The sequence below is a fragment of the Melanostigma gelatinosum genome, assembly GCF_949748355.1.
Source record: "Melanostigma gelatinosum genome assembly, chromosome: 24".
Classification (NCBI taxonomy): Eukaryota; Metazoa; Chordata; class Actinopteri; order Perciformes; family Zoarcidae; genus Melanostigma; species Melanostigma gelatinosum.
Genome location: NC_136657.1, coordinates 3,208,282 through 3,229,034, shown reverse-complemented (window position 1 = coordinate 3,229,034; position 20,753 = coordinate 3,208,282). Strand labels below are relative to the sequence as shown.

Below are 20,753 nucleotides of genomic sequence, written 5' to 3'. Positions count from 1 at the left end.
TTCACAAGTACATAACTTTATTTTCATGACACGCATTCCCCCATAAAACCGGTTTCCATTCATAAAGGGGTTTTCACAAGCACACCCGGTTCCCTCCCCGATTACGTGTCAAACTGAACCGGCTGCATTTTGTTTCCTCTTCGGATCTAGTGTGAGATGAAGGGAATGAGGGAGGAGCCAAAGTGCAGCGAGATCATTGTTCCACATGTAACAATTCCTCTTCAAATTCCACAGTCGGCGCTCGGATTGGCAGCACACTTTGCTTTCATGCTCGCCATCATTTTAAATCCGTTTCTCTAATTTTACTTGCACATGAAAGACGACTTTTCCATTATATTCAATTCATTCATAAATATCCATCAGTAAGGTGTGGTTACACTCCAAAAGAGCACTTTGAATACAGTGATTTCATCCCTTCAGGTCAACAAATAACTCCATGAACTGCAAACACTCCAGAAAAAAATAAATATATTAAACTCTGTTAGAACACAGCTCCAACAGGATGACAACATAAAGTGCTCTGTGCCTCATAGTGGAGGGTTTGGAATAACACGGAACGCAGAGTTACCAAAACATGAACTACTATTGGTAGAGTTTTGACTGAAATAAACACTGCACGCAAACTCCCGCTGAAATGAATCTCCAATGTACCAATGCCCGCTGCACAGAAAAATACATTCAAAGAGAAGACGATAAAGAAAAGGTCCCATGAGTGAAGTGGTGGTCCGGCATGAAGAGCGTTGTTTCAATTCGCCTCCACGAGTTCAGTCGGGGCCTGATGGACAGAAACCAGAACATTTTGTTAATTTAACAAACACAATACAAAGAAATCAATGACTGTTCACTTTAATGTATTTGCTTTGTTATTTCTCATCAAACCGTAATAACCACATGCACTTAAAAGTCAAACACACAAAGAAATGCAGCCGTCTATCATCCAGTCGACACTGACCTGCGAGGTATTTGGCACAGACTAACATCAACATGCTGCCCATGATGTAGAGGCCCAGGGGGGTGCTGCTGAAGATACTCGCCTCACCTTTTGGTCATTTAAACAGCGAGAAGAGCAGTTATACAACAAAACAAAGACACCAACCTACTGACAGACAGTCATACATATATCAGGAGGCATTATATTTATCCTTTAATATTTGGGAAAACATCTATTCAACTTTTAGAGTCTGAATTTGGCTCGTCAGCGAGCGCTAAACTTCCTACCGTTTCCATTACAGACGGGCTCCGTCGTCTCCCAGTTCATGGATTTCTGAACCGCCTTCTTCCACCGAGCGTACCGGAACTCGCTCTCTGAGAACACACAGACAGACCTTTCACTTTTCAAAGCGGCGGCTACTGAGGACGCGTCTTTGCCAGTCAGCGGCGGCGGCGGCTCACCGTACCGTCGGGGTTGATCTGAGGCTCGAACTTCTCGGAGGTGACTTCACTCAGGTCCTCTGGGCTCAGGCTCCACACACTCACCCCCTCTGCTGCTCCTGCCGCCATCGCTGCACCCAGAGCTGTGGTCTCGGGCATGGACGGCTTCACTGCAAACAGTCAGGACGACAAGAAGAAGAACAATCATGTCGCAATACAGCCAACAAACATGATGAGACATGAATGGACATCTTACCAACAGGGATGCAGAGGATGTCTGCCTGCAGCTGCATCAGCAGCCTGTTGGACGTCATTCCTCCGTCCACCTGGAGCTGAGTCAGCGGGATGCCGCTGTCCTGGTTCATGGCGTCCAGTATCTGCATTCAAACACAAAAAATATCACAAGCATTCAGGGCGATTGTCACCCCAGTGTCACATTTTTATATGAACTTAGAAATGCCTTTTCAGCTAAAACTGAGTATTATACAAGTTGGTTGGGCTAGTTAGCGTGTGCATCATGTGCCAGGCTGCAGGACTCTAGAGAAGCAGAGAGCGCTCACCTCTCGAGTCTGGAAACACACAGCTTCCAGAGCAGCGAAGGCAACGTGACTCTTATTGGTGAACTGCGTTAACCCACAAATGATCCTGTGAACCAGAGAGGACGGCTGCGTGAATAACTCCAGCCGATGGTTTGATTCTTAGCTGCGCTGCGGGGTAGATCTCGGACTTACCCTCGAGCACTGGGCTCCCAGTACGGAGCGTAAAGACCTGAAAAAGCAGGAACAAAATAACAGCCGTAGGATGTACCGACCGATGCAGCCAGCTTCTCTGCAACGGGAAAGAAAGGGGAAAAGGGTTCACCAAAAGTAAACCACAATACATAAACAGACCCGTGTTTCCTTAAATATAAAGACTCAAGTAATCAGTGAAGAAACGTCAGAACTATACGCGTACCGAGCTCTTCAGACGATCCGATGATCCCCAGATTGTCCTGCAGCCAACGAACCACGGCTCCACAAATGGCCACAGAGCCCTGGCAAGAAGCACCAGAGAGAAGATCTTTTTGAGATTAGAAGTACTGATAATAATGAAAGGAATATGAGTGCATTTAAGATGCTGTACCTCGAGTGCGTAGCAGGCAGGTTTGTCTCGACCAAGTTTGTAAGCCACAGTGGTCAGAAGGCCGTGGTCAGACATTACAGGCTGCGAACGACAGAAGAACAACGCCACTGTGTGCAGAACGTGCTCAGATGTCACCGTTAAAATGCTCATCTGTCGTACTGTACCTTGGCTCCTGTGTTTCGCAGGAGAAAGCAGCCAGTTCCATAGCTGAAAAACACAAAATACATCAAACTACTGATACTAGAACCGACACATCTGAAGAGAATGAAACCACACAGAGCCACTGACGTGTTTTTAGCCTGCCCGTCCTGAAAGCACATCTGTCCAACCAGCGCTGCCGACTGATCGCCAAGACACTGCGTTTGAGTCACACATAAGTCCATCAGGTGGAGCCATTGAACACTGCGATGGAGAGACAACGCTGGAAAGCAAAACTAGAGATGAACTTACCCCTGAAATGGGGATACCTGAGAGAGCTCCGGATTTCTGCCAAAAGAAGAGATGAACTGTTTAATAAGTGAACCGGGAACTTCATGCTGAAGTCACATTGATTCTACTTGTATTTTTGGTTCAAACTATTCCTTTTGACAGGATGGACTGTTCAAATGGATGAACTAGATGAACGCGGTGTCAGGCTGACATGCCACCACAGAAGCAATGAGGGACGGGGAGCATCCAGTACATTTCCAACACACCGTACATGTACACACTCGTGTGTGTGTGTGTGTGTGTGTTGCTGGGTCCTGTCACTGAACAAATGTCTGTGACCAAGCCGTTTCTCTGCTGTCTGATTGGTTAAACTGTTTCGATTTGCATTAACTCCTGTGTGAAATATCTAAATGCTCCTCCATGTTCACCAGCTAGTCGCTAACTTTTTCTGTCTGCTGCCGAGCAGGTAGCGCACATTTCTATTTTCGGGGGAATTTATCAGCGCTGCAGGACGTTTTACGGAGGCATGAGCCGTCGCGTGAATCTTGGAAATGCACTGTGTGACGGCGTGTCCACAGAAAAGCATGACATGTTGCTGTGCATGATGAGGCAAATGATGCGATGGCGAGTATTACTTACCCGGCTAGAACAAATTTTCTACCAGTGAGAGAGGGGAGACAATGGCACACAAGATAAAAGCCTAAAATAATTGATCAGTCAACCATTCATGCACTTAAAACAGAACACCACTCTTTCAACACAGCAGTGAAGATATTAGGATAAAACAGGAATATGATAGACTCATTGTAAGCAGGGTTTACTGTATGCATGCTTACCATGAGACCGTAGATTTCAGAAGAACTCCTCACTCGGGGCAAGATCTCCATGGGAATACCAAAATACCTGACGGGAAAGAGCATCAGAATGATTTCCAGGCTATTAATGTTGATAAACTAGTGTTTTGAGTGACAGCCGGATGTCGTACGTGCAGAGTTCTGGGTCCCAGTCCAAAGTGTGGATGTTAAACAACATGGTTCTGCTGGCGTTGGTCACATCTGTGCAGTGGACTCCGCCTGACTTGCCCCCGGTTAAACACTGTTGGAAAAAAATAAAATAATACACACAAAGAGTCAGTTTCTGCACTTGTCACCATCATGACATCTACACAACTGTTACGAACCCAAATGAGCCAGGAGTCCACGGTGCCGAACATGGCGCGGTGAGACACGACGGCCTCGCGGACCTCGTCCACGTTGTCCATCAGCCAGCGGAGCTTCACTGCGCTGAAGTAGGTGCTGATGGGGAGCCCCGTCTTATGCTGCGGGACGACAACAAACGACTCAGCAAGGTGCTTGAATTAAGAACGACGCGTTACGATGAACGAACAAGAGAGAGCGGAGCGTGACTCGCCTTCAAGTGGTTCTTATTCTTTCCTGGAGTTTGGTTGATTAGACGTTCAACTGTCGATTGAGTCCGCAGGTCGAGCCAAACTGAACGACAAACTAAAAAATCAATCTGCTGTTTGTGTCCACATCCAGACCGCTTACATTCGTAAAGAATGTCACATCTGTACCAGGATGAATGGAAACACAACGTTACCGATGGCATTGTAGAGGGGCTCCCCCGTCTCTTTGTCCCAAACAACCGTGGTCTCTCTTTGGTTGGTCACTCCAATAGCTGGACAGATTCAAGCAACAATTTCCGAAGATTTTAGATCGTTAACGCGTCTTTGAAATAAATGAACACGTCTCCAGGGGAGCATAAACACCACGTGTGAATGAATACCTTTAATGTTCGAGATGTCCACGTTGAGCTGGGTGAGCTTTTCACACGTCCGGTCCATGCACTCGTACACCGACTGCAGAATTTCTTTGGGGTCTTCCTCCACCCATCTGAAAATAAGGGGAAAAAAACCAGCAAATCAGATCTACACGTTTCTAAATGATGTAAGCATCTTTAAGGAGTTGTATCGGAGCTTTACACAAACCCTTCTTTGGGGAAGCTCTGTTTGATTTCCACCTGATGATGGCTGAGGAGCTCTGCTGTTTTTGAATCAAACACCTGCAAAGAGAGAGAAATGGCAGAAGCTCTAATAAGAAGCCACAGATAAATTAAAACAGAATCTGTGACCATGTGTCTTGTTTGTGGGACAGTTTGTGCTTGTGGTGCCCTATTAACTATGGAGTGGTCTCGTGTGACGTCACAGTTTAGCTGTCGGCCATGTTGGAGTACACACAAAGCCACTGGCATGCACGGCTGAGTCGCATAACCTATCGGTGGTGAACTTTTGTGCTGTCTTTGGTTGTGGCAGCAGAGCTGATAGAGACAAGAAATCATTCTTTCGTTTGCCAGCGGTCATTACACATCAAGGAAATGACACGAAGGAGCTATCCAAACGACGTCGCGAGAAATGGCTGTCACGCATCTCTCGAGATATAAAGGAATGGAATTTGGCGTACACTAGAGTATGTGCGGATCACTTTATAAGTGGTCAGTGATTTTATTTGCAAATTCGTTTGTGAACAGTATTTAATAAAGGAAATATAAATTAAACTTGGACATGAGAAGGTTACCGAAGCTTCATCGGCCCGTGACAGCAGTCGGTACCAGAGACGTGTCGAGCGTGTACAACAGGCGAAACACAGAGATGCAGCCTCAGCATTGCGTGATATGAGTTTAACGTCGGATCATATATATATATATATATATGTGTGGGGGGGGATGAAGTTAGGAGTTAGTTGAAAGTGAATTCCTACACACACGCACACAATGACATGCACGTACAATGTAAACAAACACACGTGTCTGTTTGCGCTGAGTAAACATTGAATATGGAGTGGTCTCACCGACGTCACGATCTCCTTAGTTACGAGGTCGGTCGGCCATGTTGGAGTACATACAGATCCTACATGGCGGCGCGTAAACAAGGAAGTGCGGCGAAAATACAATACTTTGAATCACTGGATAGTGCATCAAAGGTTCGCTACCTGGCCAAATTGAAGGTTATTGGTAACTTGGATCCCTATACGATGAGTGCAGATCGTTTCAGTGCCGATCCTACTTATCTTCCATCGGTAAACTACGCCAACATCTACGCGTATCTCGTGAACACCCCCAGTCCTTACACGAAAGACGAGTTGGAGTGCTACAAAGGGCTCGACGCTTATAATCAGTTTGTCAGTGGATGGGTCCGAGACGTCAAAGCAACGGTCGTCGACAATTCTCTTCTCGTCATTGGAAGAGTACATATATACAGATCTGGTCCGATATTTAGCAATGGAGTGGTCTCGTGTGACGTCACAGTTTAGCTGTCGGCCATGTTGGAGTACACACAAAGCCATTGGCATGCACGGCTGAGTCGCATAACCTATCGGTGGTGAACTTTTGTGCTGTCTTTGGTTGTGGCAGCAGAGCTGATAGAGACAAGAAATCATTCTTTCGTTTGCCAGCGGTCATTACACATCAAGGAAATGACACGAAGGAGCTATCCAAACGACGTCGCGAGAAATGGCCACACACCAGAACAATACATAAAAACATCTGTTCCTTCTAGTTGGAGAGCAAAAACTAAATACACTTGTGTTTTGCTATACTTGCCATGGACTAAGTAAGATGTATCAATAAACAATAATAAATGAGTTTAGCCACATTTTAATGGCAAGATATAGTTTTAAATGGCATTCTGAATGGTAACATTTCACCATTTGTCTCCAACACCTTTCCCTTCTTACCAGAAACCGCGTGGAGCTCGTGCCCTGGTCGATGGCAGCCACCAACGGCCCTAACGTTATCCGGTGTGAGCACGCGGCCATGGTCCCGTTCATGGGCAGCACGAGAGCTTCTCCACTGGATTAGAAGACTGATTACCGGCAAAACACCGGCAAAACGGCTCAAGATAAAGGAGAGACTGAGGGGGCGTGGTCCGTCGCGGACTTCTACGCACTATTTGTCCCGGGTGCACAATGATGACGCAAACCAGTCTCGCGCAACAGTGACAAACAGCAAAATATGTTATGTGGAGAAATTCTAAAAAGACAGATAAACACGAACGGCTCTTTCCGTGATTATATTCAAAGCAGTTAAACACGTTTTGTTTTTAAATACTTAACAGTGTTAGGGGAAATTTGGGGTTTGGTTTCTTCAAAAATCCAAAAAGAGTTTGATATAGCCCTGGCTCTTCTCTTACAGTTATTCTATTTGAATAATATCCCATTCATACTGAATTTATTGTGCTTTTGTGTTCAATGCAAAATACATTTTTAGAAATTAAAGTTTTCTCACAAGTATTTCAAAAGATACTGCTGAATATTTGGGAGATGGACAATTAACCATATTGTGTCCAGCGGCTTCGTTTATTTCCTTTAATTGTCTAACTAAGCTCTATGAGTTCATGTTTTGTGACATAGTTTCCAGTTAAATTAAACGTCAGCTTTTATATGAATAAAATTCAGTCTTTGCATTAGAAAGAGTTTAAAAGAAGTTGTTCCCATACCGGGAGTCGAACCCGGGCCGCCTGGGTGAAAACCAGGAATCCTAACCGCTAGACCATATGGGACAGCATGCATGGCTCCAGAGAATAAGAAGTAAAATATAAACGATACCGAGTGTAAAACAAGAGGATAACCAACGTCTTTCAAAACCAAATCCGAAACCGTAGCTCTCCATCAGTATCAAAACTTGTTTTATGTATGTATCAACTCTAATATATAAATATATATTTAATTCTAATGTGTTTTTCAATATGTTATATATCAGCTCGAGGACTCATCTCTACGGCGACTGGCGATGACGTCATAATAAACGGCCATTGTTGTCACTCCTGAAATGTGGGAAGCGTTTGTCTTTTTATTTGGTTCGTTTTAAATACTTTTCGTCGTACTTTAAACCGCCAAGGCTTGAAATGTAAGTATTGAGATACAATCAGAGAAATCTTCTGTAAGTTTAGTGAGTATTATTACAATATAATGTTGAATAAAGAAGCATGAAAAGCTCCAGCTAGTTAGCCGCGTTAGCTGTCCAGGCTAAAGATGATATGATTCATACTTGTTTCGATAATGAATGATAATTTTGTGCATTTTCAGGGCTGACTACTGGAAGTCACAACCAAGGAAATTCTGCCAGTACTGCAAGTGCTGGATCGCAGACAATAAGCCTGTGAGTTGGCCGAAAGATTCATGTTGCTGAAGACTGTATCCACATATTATGCCAATGTGTCTCCTCATGTTTGTTTTGCTCTGCAGAGCGTTGAGTTCCACGAAAGAGGGAAGAATCACAAAGAAAATGTGGCTGCAAAGATCTCTGAGGTATTATTAACATTCATATGTACTGACTCTTTCTGTGTTTGTAATCAATGGCGGTTCTCAGTGACATACACAGCTAAGAAAAACATGCCCATGTTGGCACTGTCCTCGGGACTGGCAGGAGAGATAAGGTCCAGACTTTACACTCCGACTCTAAAGCTCTCTTATTATTGGCTACTAGCCTCTACCACTCGTCTCATTTTATCTTTCCTCCTGCAGATTAAAAAGAAGAGCATCGATAAGGCCAAGCAGGAGGCACGTATGTCAAAAGAGTTTGCGGCAATGGAGGAGGCTGCGCTGAAGGCATATGAGGAAGATCTGAAGAGGATGGAAAGGGAGTCGGCAGGTAATTTGACATTTCATTCAAATACAATGTAATGTGTTCCTACGCAGGAGGAGCTTCTGCTCTTTCATAACTTTAAATATATGTTTTTGTGTTAGGATTACCAGCCCAAGTAACTACACAGCCACAACCAAAGGCAAAACCTCAGTCAAAATCTCAGATAGGACCTCAGATAGGACCTCAAGCAGGACCTCGGGCCGGACCTCAGGCAGGACCTCGGGCCGGACCTCAGGCAGGACCTCGGGCCGGATCTCGGGCCGGACCCCGGGCAGGACCTCAGGCCAAAAAACAGAAAAATCAAGCGAAAGCGAGCTGGAAGTCCAGAGGCCAAACAGAGGCTCAGGTTTGGGTTGAAGGACGGACAGAAGATGGACACATGTACTATTACAACACAATAACTGGAGGTGAGAAGAACTTGAAAACACAACCAACATACTCTCATATTATTTTGATACAAACTGGGTCTTTCCAACCTGGTTTTGGCGTTATGTTGTCGTTGTATTTTAACTACAGAATCTAAATGGGGAAACCCAGAGGGTGTCCGGGGAGAAAACCCAGAGGGTGTCCGGGGAGAAAACCCGGCTTCTGCACAGCCTGGACGGACAGAGGTTAATGTTTGTCATAGTTTCTGTGCATTTTTAGTCTATACATTTTACTTCAAATTGTTGTTTGCTAATATGTTAACATTGTTTGTCTTTAGAGCTCTTCAGGCTGTCCATGGAAGGAAGCTGTCAGTCCTGATGGTTATACATATTACTACAACTCAGAGACTGGAGGTGGAATATTTTTTAAAACCCCTGTTACCACGTCTTCGTTATGGAGATACTGTCTGATAATCACATGCGCTATCTTCCTTACCTCACAGAGACCAGCTGGGAGAAGCCAGCAGGCTTTCCTTCAATTGAAGCACCTGGAACTGTGCCCAACAAAGAGGGAGAGAGTCAGGAGGAGCCGCCCCCACCAGGAGGAGAGGAGAGGTCCAGCGCAGCCCTGGTACCTCAGGAGCCTGAAGTCCCTGAACAAGAAAGCCAGCAGTCCAACGCTGCAAAGATCAGCCTCAGGGTGAGAGGAGGAATTCATCTTCTGCTTATCAAGATTCTGTGTAACAAAAACAAATCCAGACGTCACACTTTTCCTCCTCCTTTGTTTTCAGAAAAGGAAAGCAGAAGCCGAGCCATCAGAGGAGCAGGGAGAAGATGAAATGAGTGATGACGCTCCTAAAGAGGCTGAAGAGATGAAAAAGGAGGAAGAGGTCCAACGCACAATGGCTGAACCTGAAGAGAAAAAGGTAGAGGCGGCACCAGTGAAGAAACAAGCCAGAAGGCCAAAAACTGCCAATCCATATGGGACCTGGGAAAAGATCCGGGAAGAGGAGGATCCATAGTAAGTGCTGATTGATCCAATGATTGTATATGTAGCCTACAGACCCTGATACATGTGCCAGCAGCTACTGAAGAAGCTCTGACCGTTTCTTTGTCTTCCCTCTGCAGTGCCAAGGTGGACCTACAGTTGCCTAAGGTGGAGGGAAGCAGAAACAGCAGCGCCAGCGCTCCAGCCGAGCTGCCGCGAGAGCCAAAGCCCAAGTTCAGGGAGCGCATCATCACATCCATCGGAGGGCAAAGTGGACCCGCTTCATTCAGGAAAAACAAGACGCAGAACGGCAAATCCAGGAGCCTCCGACGGAGAGACGACGACGACGACTGACCCAAATACATAAAAACTTCATGCAGCGGAAGACTTTTACACAAACTTTCCAGGAACTTTTTTTTTTAAACATTTTTCAAGCATATTAAATGTATTGGTGTTTCTTTTCTTTACATAAGATGCACACATCTTTTTTTAGGAAAAATTGAGCTGAGAATGAAAAAAAAAGCTTAAAATATGTTTATTTCTTATTATAAAAATGTCTCCCACTGGACGCAATCCACATTCTTTGTACGGACATCTGTCATAATGAAGGTGTGCAACACTTTTCTAGTCTTATCTCATGTATACAATATTGTCATTTCATCCCGTTGTCTGGTACAGGCAGATTTACTTATATACAGGTATTCTAATGTTTTGTATTTTCCGTATTTGTATTTTTCTTATCATTGTGGAAACATATTTGATTCTCAAACTCTCATAAAGCAGCAAGATCAAAGATGGAAACATGTGATCTCAATAAATGATGACCATCCGGATACTGAAAATGTAAATTATGATTTTGAAATGCAACTGTATGAAGGCGAAACAATATTAATTCATCATTCAAAGTTTTATTTAAAAAATAAAAACCTTAAGTATGAGTGAACTGCAGTTTGGCTCACATTGCATCATTTGCAATGTGACTATTGCACAAGCTTACATTAATATTTATATTAAAATAAATAAGTATATTTTAGCCCCCATCCACTAAATGGCATACTGCATGTTCTGCACACTCGGCTGGAAGTCGTGTCAGTCTGCAGATTGGCCAGACTGCGCTGGTTTCGGGCTGCTGCTGCTCTCCACCACCTCCAGAAGAGCCTCCCTCTCTGCATGCTCAAGTACATCAGCGATCAGATCACGGAGAGCCTCCCCTCCTCTCATGAACTCCTACACATGGAGCAGAACACATGTGGCATTGATTTTAAACTCATGAGAAGCAGACTTAAAAAGGCAAACAAATAAAGACACGACAGATCAGTTTTGCGAGAAGTTTACTGGTTGAAAATGACAAACATAAAATGTACAGGTTTCCTGTGATTTATGGAGAATTTTGAAACACTCCCTTAATATCTTACCTTAATATCTCGAGTAACATACCCAGTCCTGTGGTCTGTGACACGATCCTGGCTGAAGTTGTAAGTACGAATCCTCTCTGACTGAGAACGTGTGCCCACCTGGAGTAAGACACAGATAGGAAATGAAGACAGTTTAAAAAGACAAGGATCTGTGAATATTACTATTTCCCTGTTCAAGAGGAGTTCACTCACCTGCTGCTTCCGTGCTGTATGCCTCTGCACGGTCTCTTTACCCATCATGCTCTGGTAGAGCCGGGCCCTCAGCACACGCATGGCAGTGTCTCGGTTTTGCAGCTGAGAGCGAGTCTGCTGACATTCAGCTGTTGTACCTGTTTGAAGGGTGTCTGACGTTTAGAAGACATGAAAGCATAACCGTCTCTAGTCTGGAGTGGCTGCAGAACTGCTCTGGCATGTTTTACCGGTGGGAAGGTGAACGATGCGAACCGCGCTGTCTGTGGTGTTGACACTTTGACCCCCGGCACCTCGAGATCTGAATGTGTCGATGCGAAGATCCTTTGGATCAATGTGGACGTCAAACTATGAGCACAGGGCACAAAAAAAATTATGTTTTTTAAAATCATGCTAATATTACACAGACTGATGAAAAGCAGAAGGTAAAGTGTACCTCCACTGGCTGAGGCAAGATGATGACAGTCATGGTTCCTGTGTGGATACGCTGCATCCTGGAGGAGAGGCCCACCTCAGGGATCCTTTGCACCCGGTGAGTTCCTCCTTCATGCTTCAGATGTCTGTACACGTTGTCCCCAGCTATTCTCACTGCTGCATGGTGCACACCACCTGAGAACCACAGTCAAGTCAATACGCTTGTTCCCAAAAGAACAAGCGTATTGAGGTAAAAATATTCCCTGGTCATGTGCATATGGCTCTGCGAAGGCTCAAATAATTGTTGGAATGCTGCTAATATTTCTAGTATTACTACTACTACTACTACTTCAACTTTTGCTGTTGCTACTACTGCTACTGCTATTACTGCTACCATGAATATTATTACTACCACTACTGCTATTACTACCACTACTATTATTACTTATACCACAACTGCTAATACTGCTATTCCTGCTACTACCAGTACTAATAACCAGTACTAATACTACTACAGCTATTAGTACGACTGCTACTAGTACTACTACTACTGCTACTTCAAAAACTGACTTTACTATTACTACTACTGCTTATTATACTACCACTACTGTTATATAAAATACTACGACCACTACTACAGCTATTACTACGACTACTGATACTACTACTTCTTCTAATTACTAATACTTCGACTACAACTTCTACTACAAATATCACTACTGCTACAGCTAGTACTTATTCAAATGCTACTAATACTTATACTGCTAATAATACTTCTGCTACAACTTCTACTACAACAAATATCACTACCGCTGTAATTCTTTTAAGCTACAGAAACCGTTCGAATATCAAAATGTTCAGCTCTTTCAGGAGAGGGGTGATATAACTTCATATTTGTAATCTTTCAACTTTTTGAATTATTAAGCTTTTTGCAATTTTTTAAAAGTTGGATATCTATTTTCAGCAATGTTTTTGAGATTCCTTTCAGCATTCCAACGCATTTTCAGCAGGAAATGCATTTTCTAGTTCATAATAATAGAGTACAGACACATATGTGGCTTACCAAACTCAGCAGGCGTGTAGTTCAGATGCTCAAAGTCCCAATTCTTATAAAAGGCAAAACCCTGGTACATGTCAAACATTTCTCTGGTGAACTGCTGACAGATGTCACCTGAAACCACATGAACAGATGTTAAGAAAACATACTGCATGTTGTTACTGATCAGCAGTTGGAAGGAACAGTTTGCATTCTTTCGTACCTCCTGTTGTTCGTCCTGATACAACCTCCAGCAGAATATTACTGGAGTCAAGAGGGTCGGTGGGCACCAGAGCTTTGACCAACTGGAGAGAAAGAAGATTCACTCTTTAACTGCCTTATAACACATCTCTACATTTATTTCATCACGCTTTTGTGTTCGTACATCTTTCCTTGAGGCCAAAATCTTGCAGGAGAAGTGTGCTTCCTCCTCTTTCAACAGCTGGGTCAATTGTTCATCTTCATCTTTGGTACCGGCTGAACCTGCAGTCAGGAGGGAATGCAGCTCGTGGTATTAGCATTCTCAAATTTAAGAGTGACTTTAAGAAGACCATGGACGCCAACTGTGCTTAATAATACAGACTGCAATACCTTTATTGACATGAAACACATTCTAATACAGTTTAAGACCTTAAATTCAAAATGTCAAGACAAATACTAATATTTGCCAGCTTTAACTGACAGAAACGAAACAAACACTTACTATGCAGCAGTGACAGGACTTCCTCGAGGTCTTTCAGGGCTTGTTCCATCCTCTCAAACTCATTTGCCAGAGGCAGCAGCTCTGTGTGTTTCTTCAGAAGCACTTTTCTGTCCGACTCGCTGAGGTATGTGTGCTGTAACTTCTTGTTAATGTCTCTGAACTCCTCCATGAGCTGCTGGAGATACCGCTGAACAGACTCGGTCTCGTACAAGTCCCCCAAATCCCTGTGATAGAGGCGTCGTGGTGCTTCTGTGACCAAGTGTTGCACCTGAGTGATGTAAACATGTTTCAGACCGGTGCGTCCTGTAGGTGTCCTCCATCCTGCTCTTCTTCCTCTGCTGCTGTAAACCACACGGCTACAAAAAGAGCACAGTCGAAAACAGCGATTAACGAGCATTGTAACACATTTAGAGCGCAACGAGTTCAGTAAAACAATTAACACACGTGTTGTTAAAGTGTTTACAAGTGCTGCAAAGATCAATGCTACTGTAGCTAGCCGTAACCGGATGTAGTTAGATAAACGAGGTCGAGGAAGCGAATTGAACTCTGGGAAATGTAGTGGCCCATTATTTTTTCGGCCCATTGATATAATGAACAAACGCTAGCTAATAGTTGGCTTATTTTTTCAATAAATTGTATTTCATAAGCTCAGTTGCTTAATCATTCAAATACAAATGTTATTATTGCATCAATTTGAGGAGTGTTAGCTAACCTAGCTTAGCGTTTAACGTTAACATTTTGGCACGTCAATGGTTAAACCGCTTTAAGGCTCGCAAACGTAACGTTAGCTGACGGTCAAAATGTCTACCGTTAACTTTAGAGAGAGTGAAGCTGGTAAGATATTATTTATAGTTAGACATGATCACATAAATCAATAAAACTATGTTCAACCGAGTTTATGAAAGGTGATTTAACAATGAATAAATGTAGGCTAATCCTAACTAGCATAACCTTGTCAGCCAATTATTAACTAGCATGATTTTAGCTTACTGTAGACCTTTTTTAAGCTTCTTTTTTGTTCACCATTAACTTTGATGTGCTTGTTTAACTGGAGCCATAACACAATTAGCTATGGGTTCATGTAGCTACATAGACCTAACGTCTTGGCTGCCAACAAAGCTTTATACTGCTTTCTAAATGTGATTGCTAAAGGCATTAACAGTCAGCTGGTTAAACATACTTATGTGTCCCTCAGGAACACAGGAGAAACGTGGGTTTTCATTAACCAAGGCAGTGGAGGATGTCAGCCAACATGGCTTTGCCCAGATCGAGTCCCTGAAAGAGAAACAGAAGACACTGATCTCCCTGCAGGTTCACCTTTACCCCTAGATTAATTCATTGTCGACTCAAACTAACACTGCTTGTAAACCACATTATTCTGTGTACACATTTCCTATTAGCAGTGGTAGTAACAGTAGAAATAGTTGGTATTAGTGTGGAATTGATGCCCCAAATATGCTGGTTTTACTTAATATATTGCCAATATTGTGGTGGCACAGGGCCGTATATTTCAGCTGCTTAAAAATGAAGTGTTTGTATGTTCAAAAGTCACATGAAACACACAACACATGACAAATGCAGGAGTAGTTTAGCAAAAAAGAGGCAGAATGTTGTATGGTTTAATGTAATAGTGCAAAAAGTACATTTGGTACAACATATCTAACTCAATTTGAAGTTTTTGCACTTACAAATAGTTTATGATAAGGCATATGCATCCATGCAATACAACTGTGGAATAGACACATTGACCTCTCTTTCATCTCATCTACCTGCTTATTTCAAATGCCTTTATATCACAAAAATGAATATTTGCAGAGACGACACTGATTTGGACATTTTGGTTTGTTCCTCATCCAGGCAACTCTTTCAGATGTCGAGAGGAAAGGTGAGATGGCAGAGCAGGGCCTGAGATCTAAAGTGAGGGAATTCCTCATGCTGGAGGGCGAGATGGAGCAGCTGGAGCGTCAGACCAAAGTCCTGCATGACCGCTCTGCGGCCATCAGCAAGGAAAACACAGAACTCCAGATCAGTATTAGCGAGAAGGAGGAGAACGCTCACATGGCACTGGCACGGTTCAACACTTACCGAAACAAGATGGAGGGTCACAGAGCAGCTGTTTTGCATGCGGCGAAACAGACGGAGGCCCATAAAGAGCTGGAGGAGAAAAGAGCACTGGTCAGGATGCTGACGCAGAAGAAAGAGGAGCTGAAGGAAGATTTGGAGAATCCAAATGGAAACACGGTGCAAATGGCAACGGTGGAGTAAAAATAACTGGATGATACTGAATTATATTGATATTCTAAACTTTACAAATCACGTTAATTGTTACTTTTTTCTTTTCTGCAGAGTGAAAATGATGCTCTGAAGAAGGAGATCTCTGCGAGGAGGGAGACTATCGCGAAGGAGAGAGAGCAAGTGCAGAAAGAGTTTGCGACCCATACTCGGATAAAGAAAGACATAGAGGTAAGGCAAGAAGGAAGTCAACATGACTGACATCTATGAGAAACCACGAGCAAAGATATCAGGACTGAAGGCCAGGATTGTAATTTTGTTTTCGCTCCTTCAGATCCAGAACAGGCGCTATGAAGCCATCGTCAAGCGCCTCCACTGCCAACTGAGCAGGGCCCAGGCAGTTCACAGGTTAACAAAAAATAAATGCAACTATATGAGGATACCAACAAGTACAAATGTGTTATTTTGGTAACAAACCACAAGTACATTTACTCCTTTACTCGCTCAGGCAAATGTCTGAAGACGTCTACCACATGGAGAGACAGCTAGCCGAGCTCAAAGGGCAGCTGGAGTCATCTCAGGACTCAGCGGTCAGTGGTCCTTAAAAGTCCCACGTGAATCAACATGGTTTATGATGCCGTTTAACATTAGGATGCATTTGTTGTCAGGTTGAACGTACGCCTGTAGTTCTATTTGTTTGACCAGGAATGTTTGCTGTTACTGCAATTGAACAACAGGAGGCAGCAGTGTCAAATCGATGTCATCAGAAAAGCCTCAGTAGTTTGATATTCACAACCGTTCTTGCTGGATGTGATCCATGAAATGCACACGTTTTGTCTGAGCGATAGAAGTATTAAAAATATGTCTCCGCTCTCAAATAGTTTGTCCTTTAATAACAGGACAGCATGCACTTTGTTCTGCTGTTCCGAGACTAAATCAGCAGTGCGTGGGATGGGATTTGAGGTCGGGTGGTGACAGTTCATCGATTTTCTCCAGCAGCGACCCATGCAAAACAGAAGCCAAGTGTCTCCTCTAACTGTCGATGTGATGGTGTTGTTTTGGTACACGCTGTTGCAGCTTCCGCTCCACTGGGTCGCGTGATGGTGATGCGAGGTGACAGTCCCACTGCCGCCCTAACAAGGGCGGGACTGTGCCACTTCAACCAGAACTCAAAACTACCTCAACAATGAAACTGTCCTTTTTTTTAAGAGAATTCTTGTCGTGGCCATTCCTCCACAACCAGGGAGTCTGTTTGAATGTGTGTGAGGTGACGGGCAAATGTGTTTTCATTACCCACTCAACCACAAATATGTAGTTTGGTGGGCCACTTCCTTCAAGGTGCACTTGGGGAGTCCGTCCAGCCGGTCTGGCTCCCTGCGTCACCGCAGTGCCGCTCTGTCTGGCTGACCTTATTAGCGCGTCCTCAGCCGGACGGCCCTCCGCTCCCCCCCCCCCCCCCCGAAACACAGTATATTACACGCATGAAGTCACGGGCTAATGTCCAGCAAACTGCCCAAAACGTCCTCTTAGAAAGGACAGGCCAGTGTATGTAGGAATGCCACTGGCAGAGAGGCTGAAGCCTTTTAAAAATACACAACAAATGGCTATTTCTACACGATATTTCTTTCTTGATTCTATAATGTGGGCAAAAACACTCTTAAAATAAAACACTTATTTGTTGCGACGACACTAATGCAATTTAATTTGTTGTCAAGCGCACTGTGTAGCACAAACAAAACAAGAGGTTTCTACACTGGGGAGCAGTGAGCTCCTTTATATGAAACTCCACATAAATGTCATCCAGGCTGAGCTATTTTAGCCTCGCTGATTAGGGAACGACTGTAACACCAGCCCTCGACCACTTGCTGGTTTTATTTATTTGGCTGCGACACATTTTTCTATTCCACTTGGCCGCTAAAATATAAAGGGGGAGTTTAGGGATTTACAAACAAACTGAGCTGATATGACAATTTGGAGTTTATATTTTCCCTGTAAAAGACTTGAGACTTGGAGTGCGTGCCAATCCGTCGTGTGTGGTAGACTGCTGAGTGTTGGCAGAGCGGTATAGAGGTGGAAACCAAATCGCTGACGCTATCTAAACTGCAATGAGATAGACTGGGATACTGTCTTCTGTGAAAGCCATTTAGAAAACAAGTCAGTTTGAAGATAAACGTGTTGTGAAAGTATGTGTTGTGACTCATCTGCTGTTGTTTTTACAGGAGCCACAGGTTCCGGTTCAAGATGCTTGCGGGGTTTTTATAAAAGACAAACAAAACGTTTCAGCCATCATGAAACCAGACCCCTTGCTGATATCTAATAGTCATAAACAACTGACTCCCACCCAGCAGCTGGTGAGTGGTGGGAGGCTCTTCACCTCCTCTGACTCAAGTGTGGGTTCGAAATCAGCTGAGCTTCTGTGTGCATAAACACACCCGAGTATAGTTTTCCTCTCTGACATCAGCAGTTCAGTCACAAAGTGAACCTCCTTGCTCTTCTCCAGGTCGCAGCAGTCAGGAGAGAAGTCAGGATTAGTTGATCTCAGAAAGATGGACGCCCGTTTCAGAGTCCCAGAGAAACCTACATTTCCGTGCTACCAGTAATTGTTTGCCTCACGCGCCGGCTCAGTACACTTGAGGATGGCTATACCTCCAGAGACCCGAGGGAGTTCATTGACCTTCTTTTGTTTGTGCAAGTAATTACCGTCTCTGTAAAGTTATCCAGGCAACTCCGGAGAAGGGTCCGTCCCACAAAGCTGATTCATCCTGACTCACGAGACAGCTCTACGTCTGTGTTTGTGCAAGAGGGAGGGGGAAACAAAGTGTGTGGCCAGCCAAATTAAAAAGAGGTGAGGAGGGATATCCCTCAGAAGACACGGGGGGAACCAGTGTGACTCTGCTGGCCTCGAATTGCTCCCACTGGTTCTCGTTAGACTAAACAACACCAGCCTGCTGTTTACCGGCTGACCTCGAAACCAACTTTAAACATCGTGGCCTGATTTTCACATTGCTGTAATGTGCTTAGATGTGCAGTAATTATTGTCAGCATGTGATTCATTGATGATTCAAATCGTCTGAGTTATTTGGTAACGAGGGCGTTCATTTTCCAAAGAAACCAGGTGAAGGTGTGCAGAGCTATTAAAGGGTGTGGCTGGGCTTCAGACTGGTCCACAGTGTGTGTGTGTGTGTGTGTGTGTGTGTGTGTGTGTGTGTGTGTGTGTGTGTGTGTGTGTGTGTGTGTGTGTGTGACGTTGCATCAGGAATGTGGGAATTGTTAATGTAATAGCGTGACATGCCGAAAAGGTTTCGCTTGACTTCAGGAAATAGCCCAGGCCAAAAATATATGTAATAAACGAAACCTTTAACACGCACACACACACACACACGCACCCATAACGGAGCCACACCCTGCTACCTGAGCAACGCAGACAAACACACACACTAACGCAGTGGTTCTCAACTGGTCTGGCTGCGGGATCCACCATCACCCCTTAATGACAAGCCGGGACCCACGACCCAAATTATATATATATATATATATATATATATATATATATATATATATATAATTTGGGTATATCTAGATTCAAGAAGTCTAGCAGTAGTAACGTCTCTGCGTAGTAAACAACTGTCAAATCAAATAAAGAAAGCACACATCAATTATATTTTAACAAATATTCTCATTTTTCAAATTTAACTGGATGGATTATAAATAATACATAGAAATACATAAATAAATGTTCTTCTCATTTCAAGTAAAATAACAGCTGGATTATAAAATAAATTACTTAACGAAATTCATTTTAGCAAAATAATTTTCACTGAATTGCCCTGCAGCAATAAATTCAGTTCATTCAGGATGAAGTGAAAAAGCCACAATATTATATTTTTCTCATCTTCTAAAACAAGAAATTAGTGTTTGACTGGACAGACTCATAGAGGTGAACTCTTCAGAGTCTCATGACTCTGGTCTCTCTGGCCATTTCTCTCTTTTGGAGATCGTCCTATGATTTGACTTTCACGACTCACACCTCAATAAATAGTCCTGCTCTGCTCATATGTCCTCGTCTCCCCCCGTGTGTCACGGTGTGTGTACATCTCACTCAAGTCAGGAAACTTGTCAGAATACTTATATTTGATTGGCTGAGCTTCATCACGTGATGTGATTCACAACGCATTGGTCGGTGTTTTTCCTGCACCGCTGAACAAGTGCCGTAAATGCTGGAATAATTCCGCTGCATAAGAAATGCCATTCAAAATAAAATCTTTTTTTCTTTTTTTTTTTGTCAGGCAAAGCTGAAAACGGGTCCGCGACCCACCAGTTGAGAATCACTGCTCGAACGCACTGGTATCCACGGCTAGCAGACTCTTTCTAAAAACGCATGTTAGGACACATTCAGCAAGTCTTTGTCCAAAAACCAGCTTACATTACTGAACACATGTGGGCGGCGTGCAGCTTCGCTGAGAGACGCGTGACCACTTGTGACAGGCATCGTGACTAATAGGGATTCATTTAGACTCAAATGAATCATGAATCTATTTGCACACACACATATATATATATACACATATATACAGTATTCTGTTTATGTCTTTGGTCCCCCCGCCAAAATGTGGAGGCGGGCAGAGTCTGTGCTTCTCACCCACCCACGCAGCAGTGAGTCATGTTTGTAAAGGCACTTTTAACCCTCCAGCTGTAATCGTGGTTAGTTAAAGGGAGCAGCAGGGAGTCCCGGGTCGAGCATGACGTCATACGGACAAGTGTGCGTGCTAGCAAGAGGAGGGGACTTGCCTGGACTCGTTTCCTCTCTGTACCCTAATTGCAGGCAGAGCAGTGAGACACTAAATTATGA

At 43.8% G+C, this 20,753-nt stretch overlaps 4 protein-coding genes across 8 annotated transcripts; 2 read left to right on the top strand and 2 right to left on the bottom strand.

The window, feature by feature from the left end:
* Window positions 1–31: 31 nt before the first annotated feature.
* On the bottom strand, window positions 32–6,811 carry LOC306797034 (glycerol kinase-like). Of its 3 annotated transcripts, XM_079296201.1 has the most exons (21): window positions 6,654–6,811; window positions 4,910–4,983; window positions 4,708–4,814; window positions 4,522–4,599; window positions 4,333–4,412; window positions 4,103–4,240; window positions 3,908–4,017; window positions 3,759–3,825; window positions 3,562–3,579; window positions 2,944–2,979; window positions 2,782–2,849; window positions 2,658–2,700; window positions 2,494–2,574; window positions 2,326–2,404; window positions 2,103–2,199; window positions 1,932–2,016; window positions 1,628–1,748; window positions 1,398–1,541; window positions 1,219–1,305; window positions 953–1,039; window positions 32–775 (listed from the first exon to the last, which is right to left on the bottom strand). In XM_079296201.1, the coding sequence occupies exons 1-21, from the start codon at window positions 6,744–6,746 to the stop codon at window positions 765–767; spliced, it is 1,704 nt and encodes a 567-aa protein (XP_079152327.1). In that variant the 5' UTR covers window positions 6,747–6,811; the 3' UTR covers window positions 32–764. The 3 variants fall into 3 exon arrangements, with proteins under 3 accessions (XP_079152327.1, XP_079152326.1, XP_079152328.1); XM_079296200.1 differs by having other exon boundaries at window positions 2,658–2,849; XM_079296202.1 differs by lacking the exon at window positions 3,562–3,579.
* A 918-nt stretch (window positions 6,812–7,729) lies between these two features.
* On the top strand, window positions 7,730–10,970 carry wbp4 (WW domain binding protein 4). 2 transcript variants are annotated; one of them, XM_079296445.1, is made up of 10 exons: window positions 7,730–7,824; window positions 8,004–8,076; window positions 8,163–8,225; window positions 8,442–8,568; window positions 8,664–8,969; window positions 9,079–9,173; window positions 9,266–9,308; window positions 9,431–9,627; window positions 9,719–9,948; window positions 10,056–10,970. In XM_079296445.1, coding segments are annotated over exons 1-10 (1,350 nt in total). In that variant the 5' UTR covers window positions 7,730–7,822; the 3' UTR covers window positions 10,270–10,970. The 2 variants fall into 2 exon arrangements, with proteins under 2 accessions (XP_079152571.1, XP_079152570.1); XM_079296444.1 differs by having other exon boundaries at window positions 9,266–9,341; window positions 10,056–10,968.
* A 34-nt stretch (window positions 10,971–11,004) lies between these two features.
* Window positions 11,005–14,153, bottom strand: mtrf1 (mitochondrial translational release factor 1; the record flags this gene model as incomplete). 2 transcript variants are annotated; one of them, XM_079296447.1, is made up of 9 exons in its annotated part: window positions 13,673–14,153; window positions 13,355–13,452; window positions 13,193–13,274; window positions 12,997–13,104; window positions 11,956–12,128; window positions 11,750–11,867; window positions 11,523–11,659; window positions 11,331–11,429; window positions 11,005–11,142 (listed from the first exon to the last, which is right to left on the bottom strand). In XM_079296447.1, exons 1-9 carry the CDS (start codon window positions 14,067–14,069, stop codon window positions 11,005–11,007), a joined length of 1,350 nt encoding a protein of 449 aa, XP_079152573.1. In that variant the 5' UTR covers window positions 14,070–14,153. The 2 variants fall into 2 exon arrangements, with proteins under 2 accessions (XP_079152573.1, XP_079152574.1); XM_079296448.1 differs by having other exon boundaries at window positions 11,031–11,142; window positions 11,353–11,429.
* Window positions 14,154–14,472: 319 nt separating this feature from the next.
* ccdc122 (coiled-coil domain containing 122) lies at window positions 14,473–16,509 on the top strand (the record flags this gene model as incomplete). The annotated part of the gene is made up of 6 exons (XM_079296819.1): window positions 14,473–14,506; window positions 14,868–14,983; window positions 15,530–15,928; window positions 16,019–16,135; window positions 16,239–16,312; window positions 16,413–16,509. The coding sequence occupies 6 exons, from the start codon at window positions 14,473–14,475 to the stop codon at window positions 16,507–16,509; spliced, it is 837 nt and encodes a 278-aa protein (XP_079152945.1).
* Between the last annotated feature and the right edge of the window lie 4,244 nt (window positions 16,510–20,753).

Excerpts from the sequence above, each read along its gene's own strand:
- LOC306797034 (XM_079296200.1), bottom strand. The coding sequence starts at position 6,746 with ATGAACGGGACCATGGCCGCGTGCTCACACCGGATAACGTTAGGGCCG. Across the intron at positions 4,600-4,707 it reads GGACATCTCGAACATTAAAG|CTATTGGAGTGACCAACCAA; the intron begins GTATTCATTCAC and ends GAATCTGTCCAG. Across the intron at positions 2,405-2,493 it reads CTGCCTGCTACGCACTCGAG|GGCTCTGTGGCCATTTGTGG; the intron begins GTACAGCATCTT and ends GCTTCTTGCCAG.
- wbp4 (XM_079296444.1), top strand. Across the intron at positions 8,226-8,441 it reads TGGCTGCAAAGATCTCTGAG|ATTAAAAAGAAGAGCATCGA; the intron begins GTATTATTAACA and ends TTCCTCCTGCAG. Across the intron at positions 9,628-9,718 it reads CTGCAAAGATCAGCCTCAGG|AAAAGGAAAGCAGAAGCCGA; the intron begins GTGAGAGGAGGA and ends CTTTGTTTTCAG.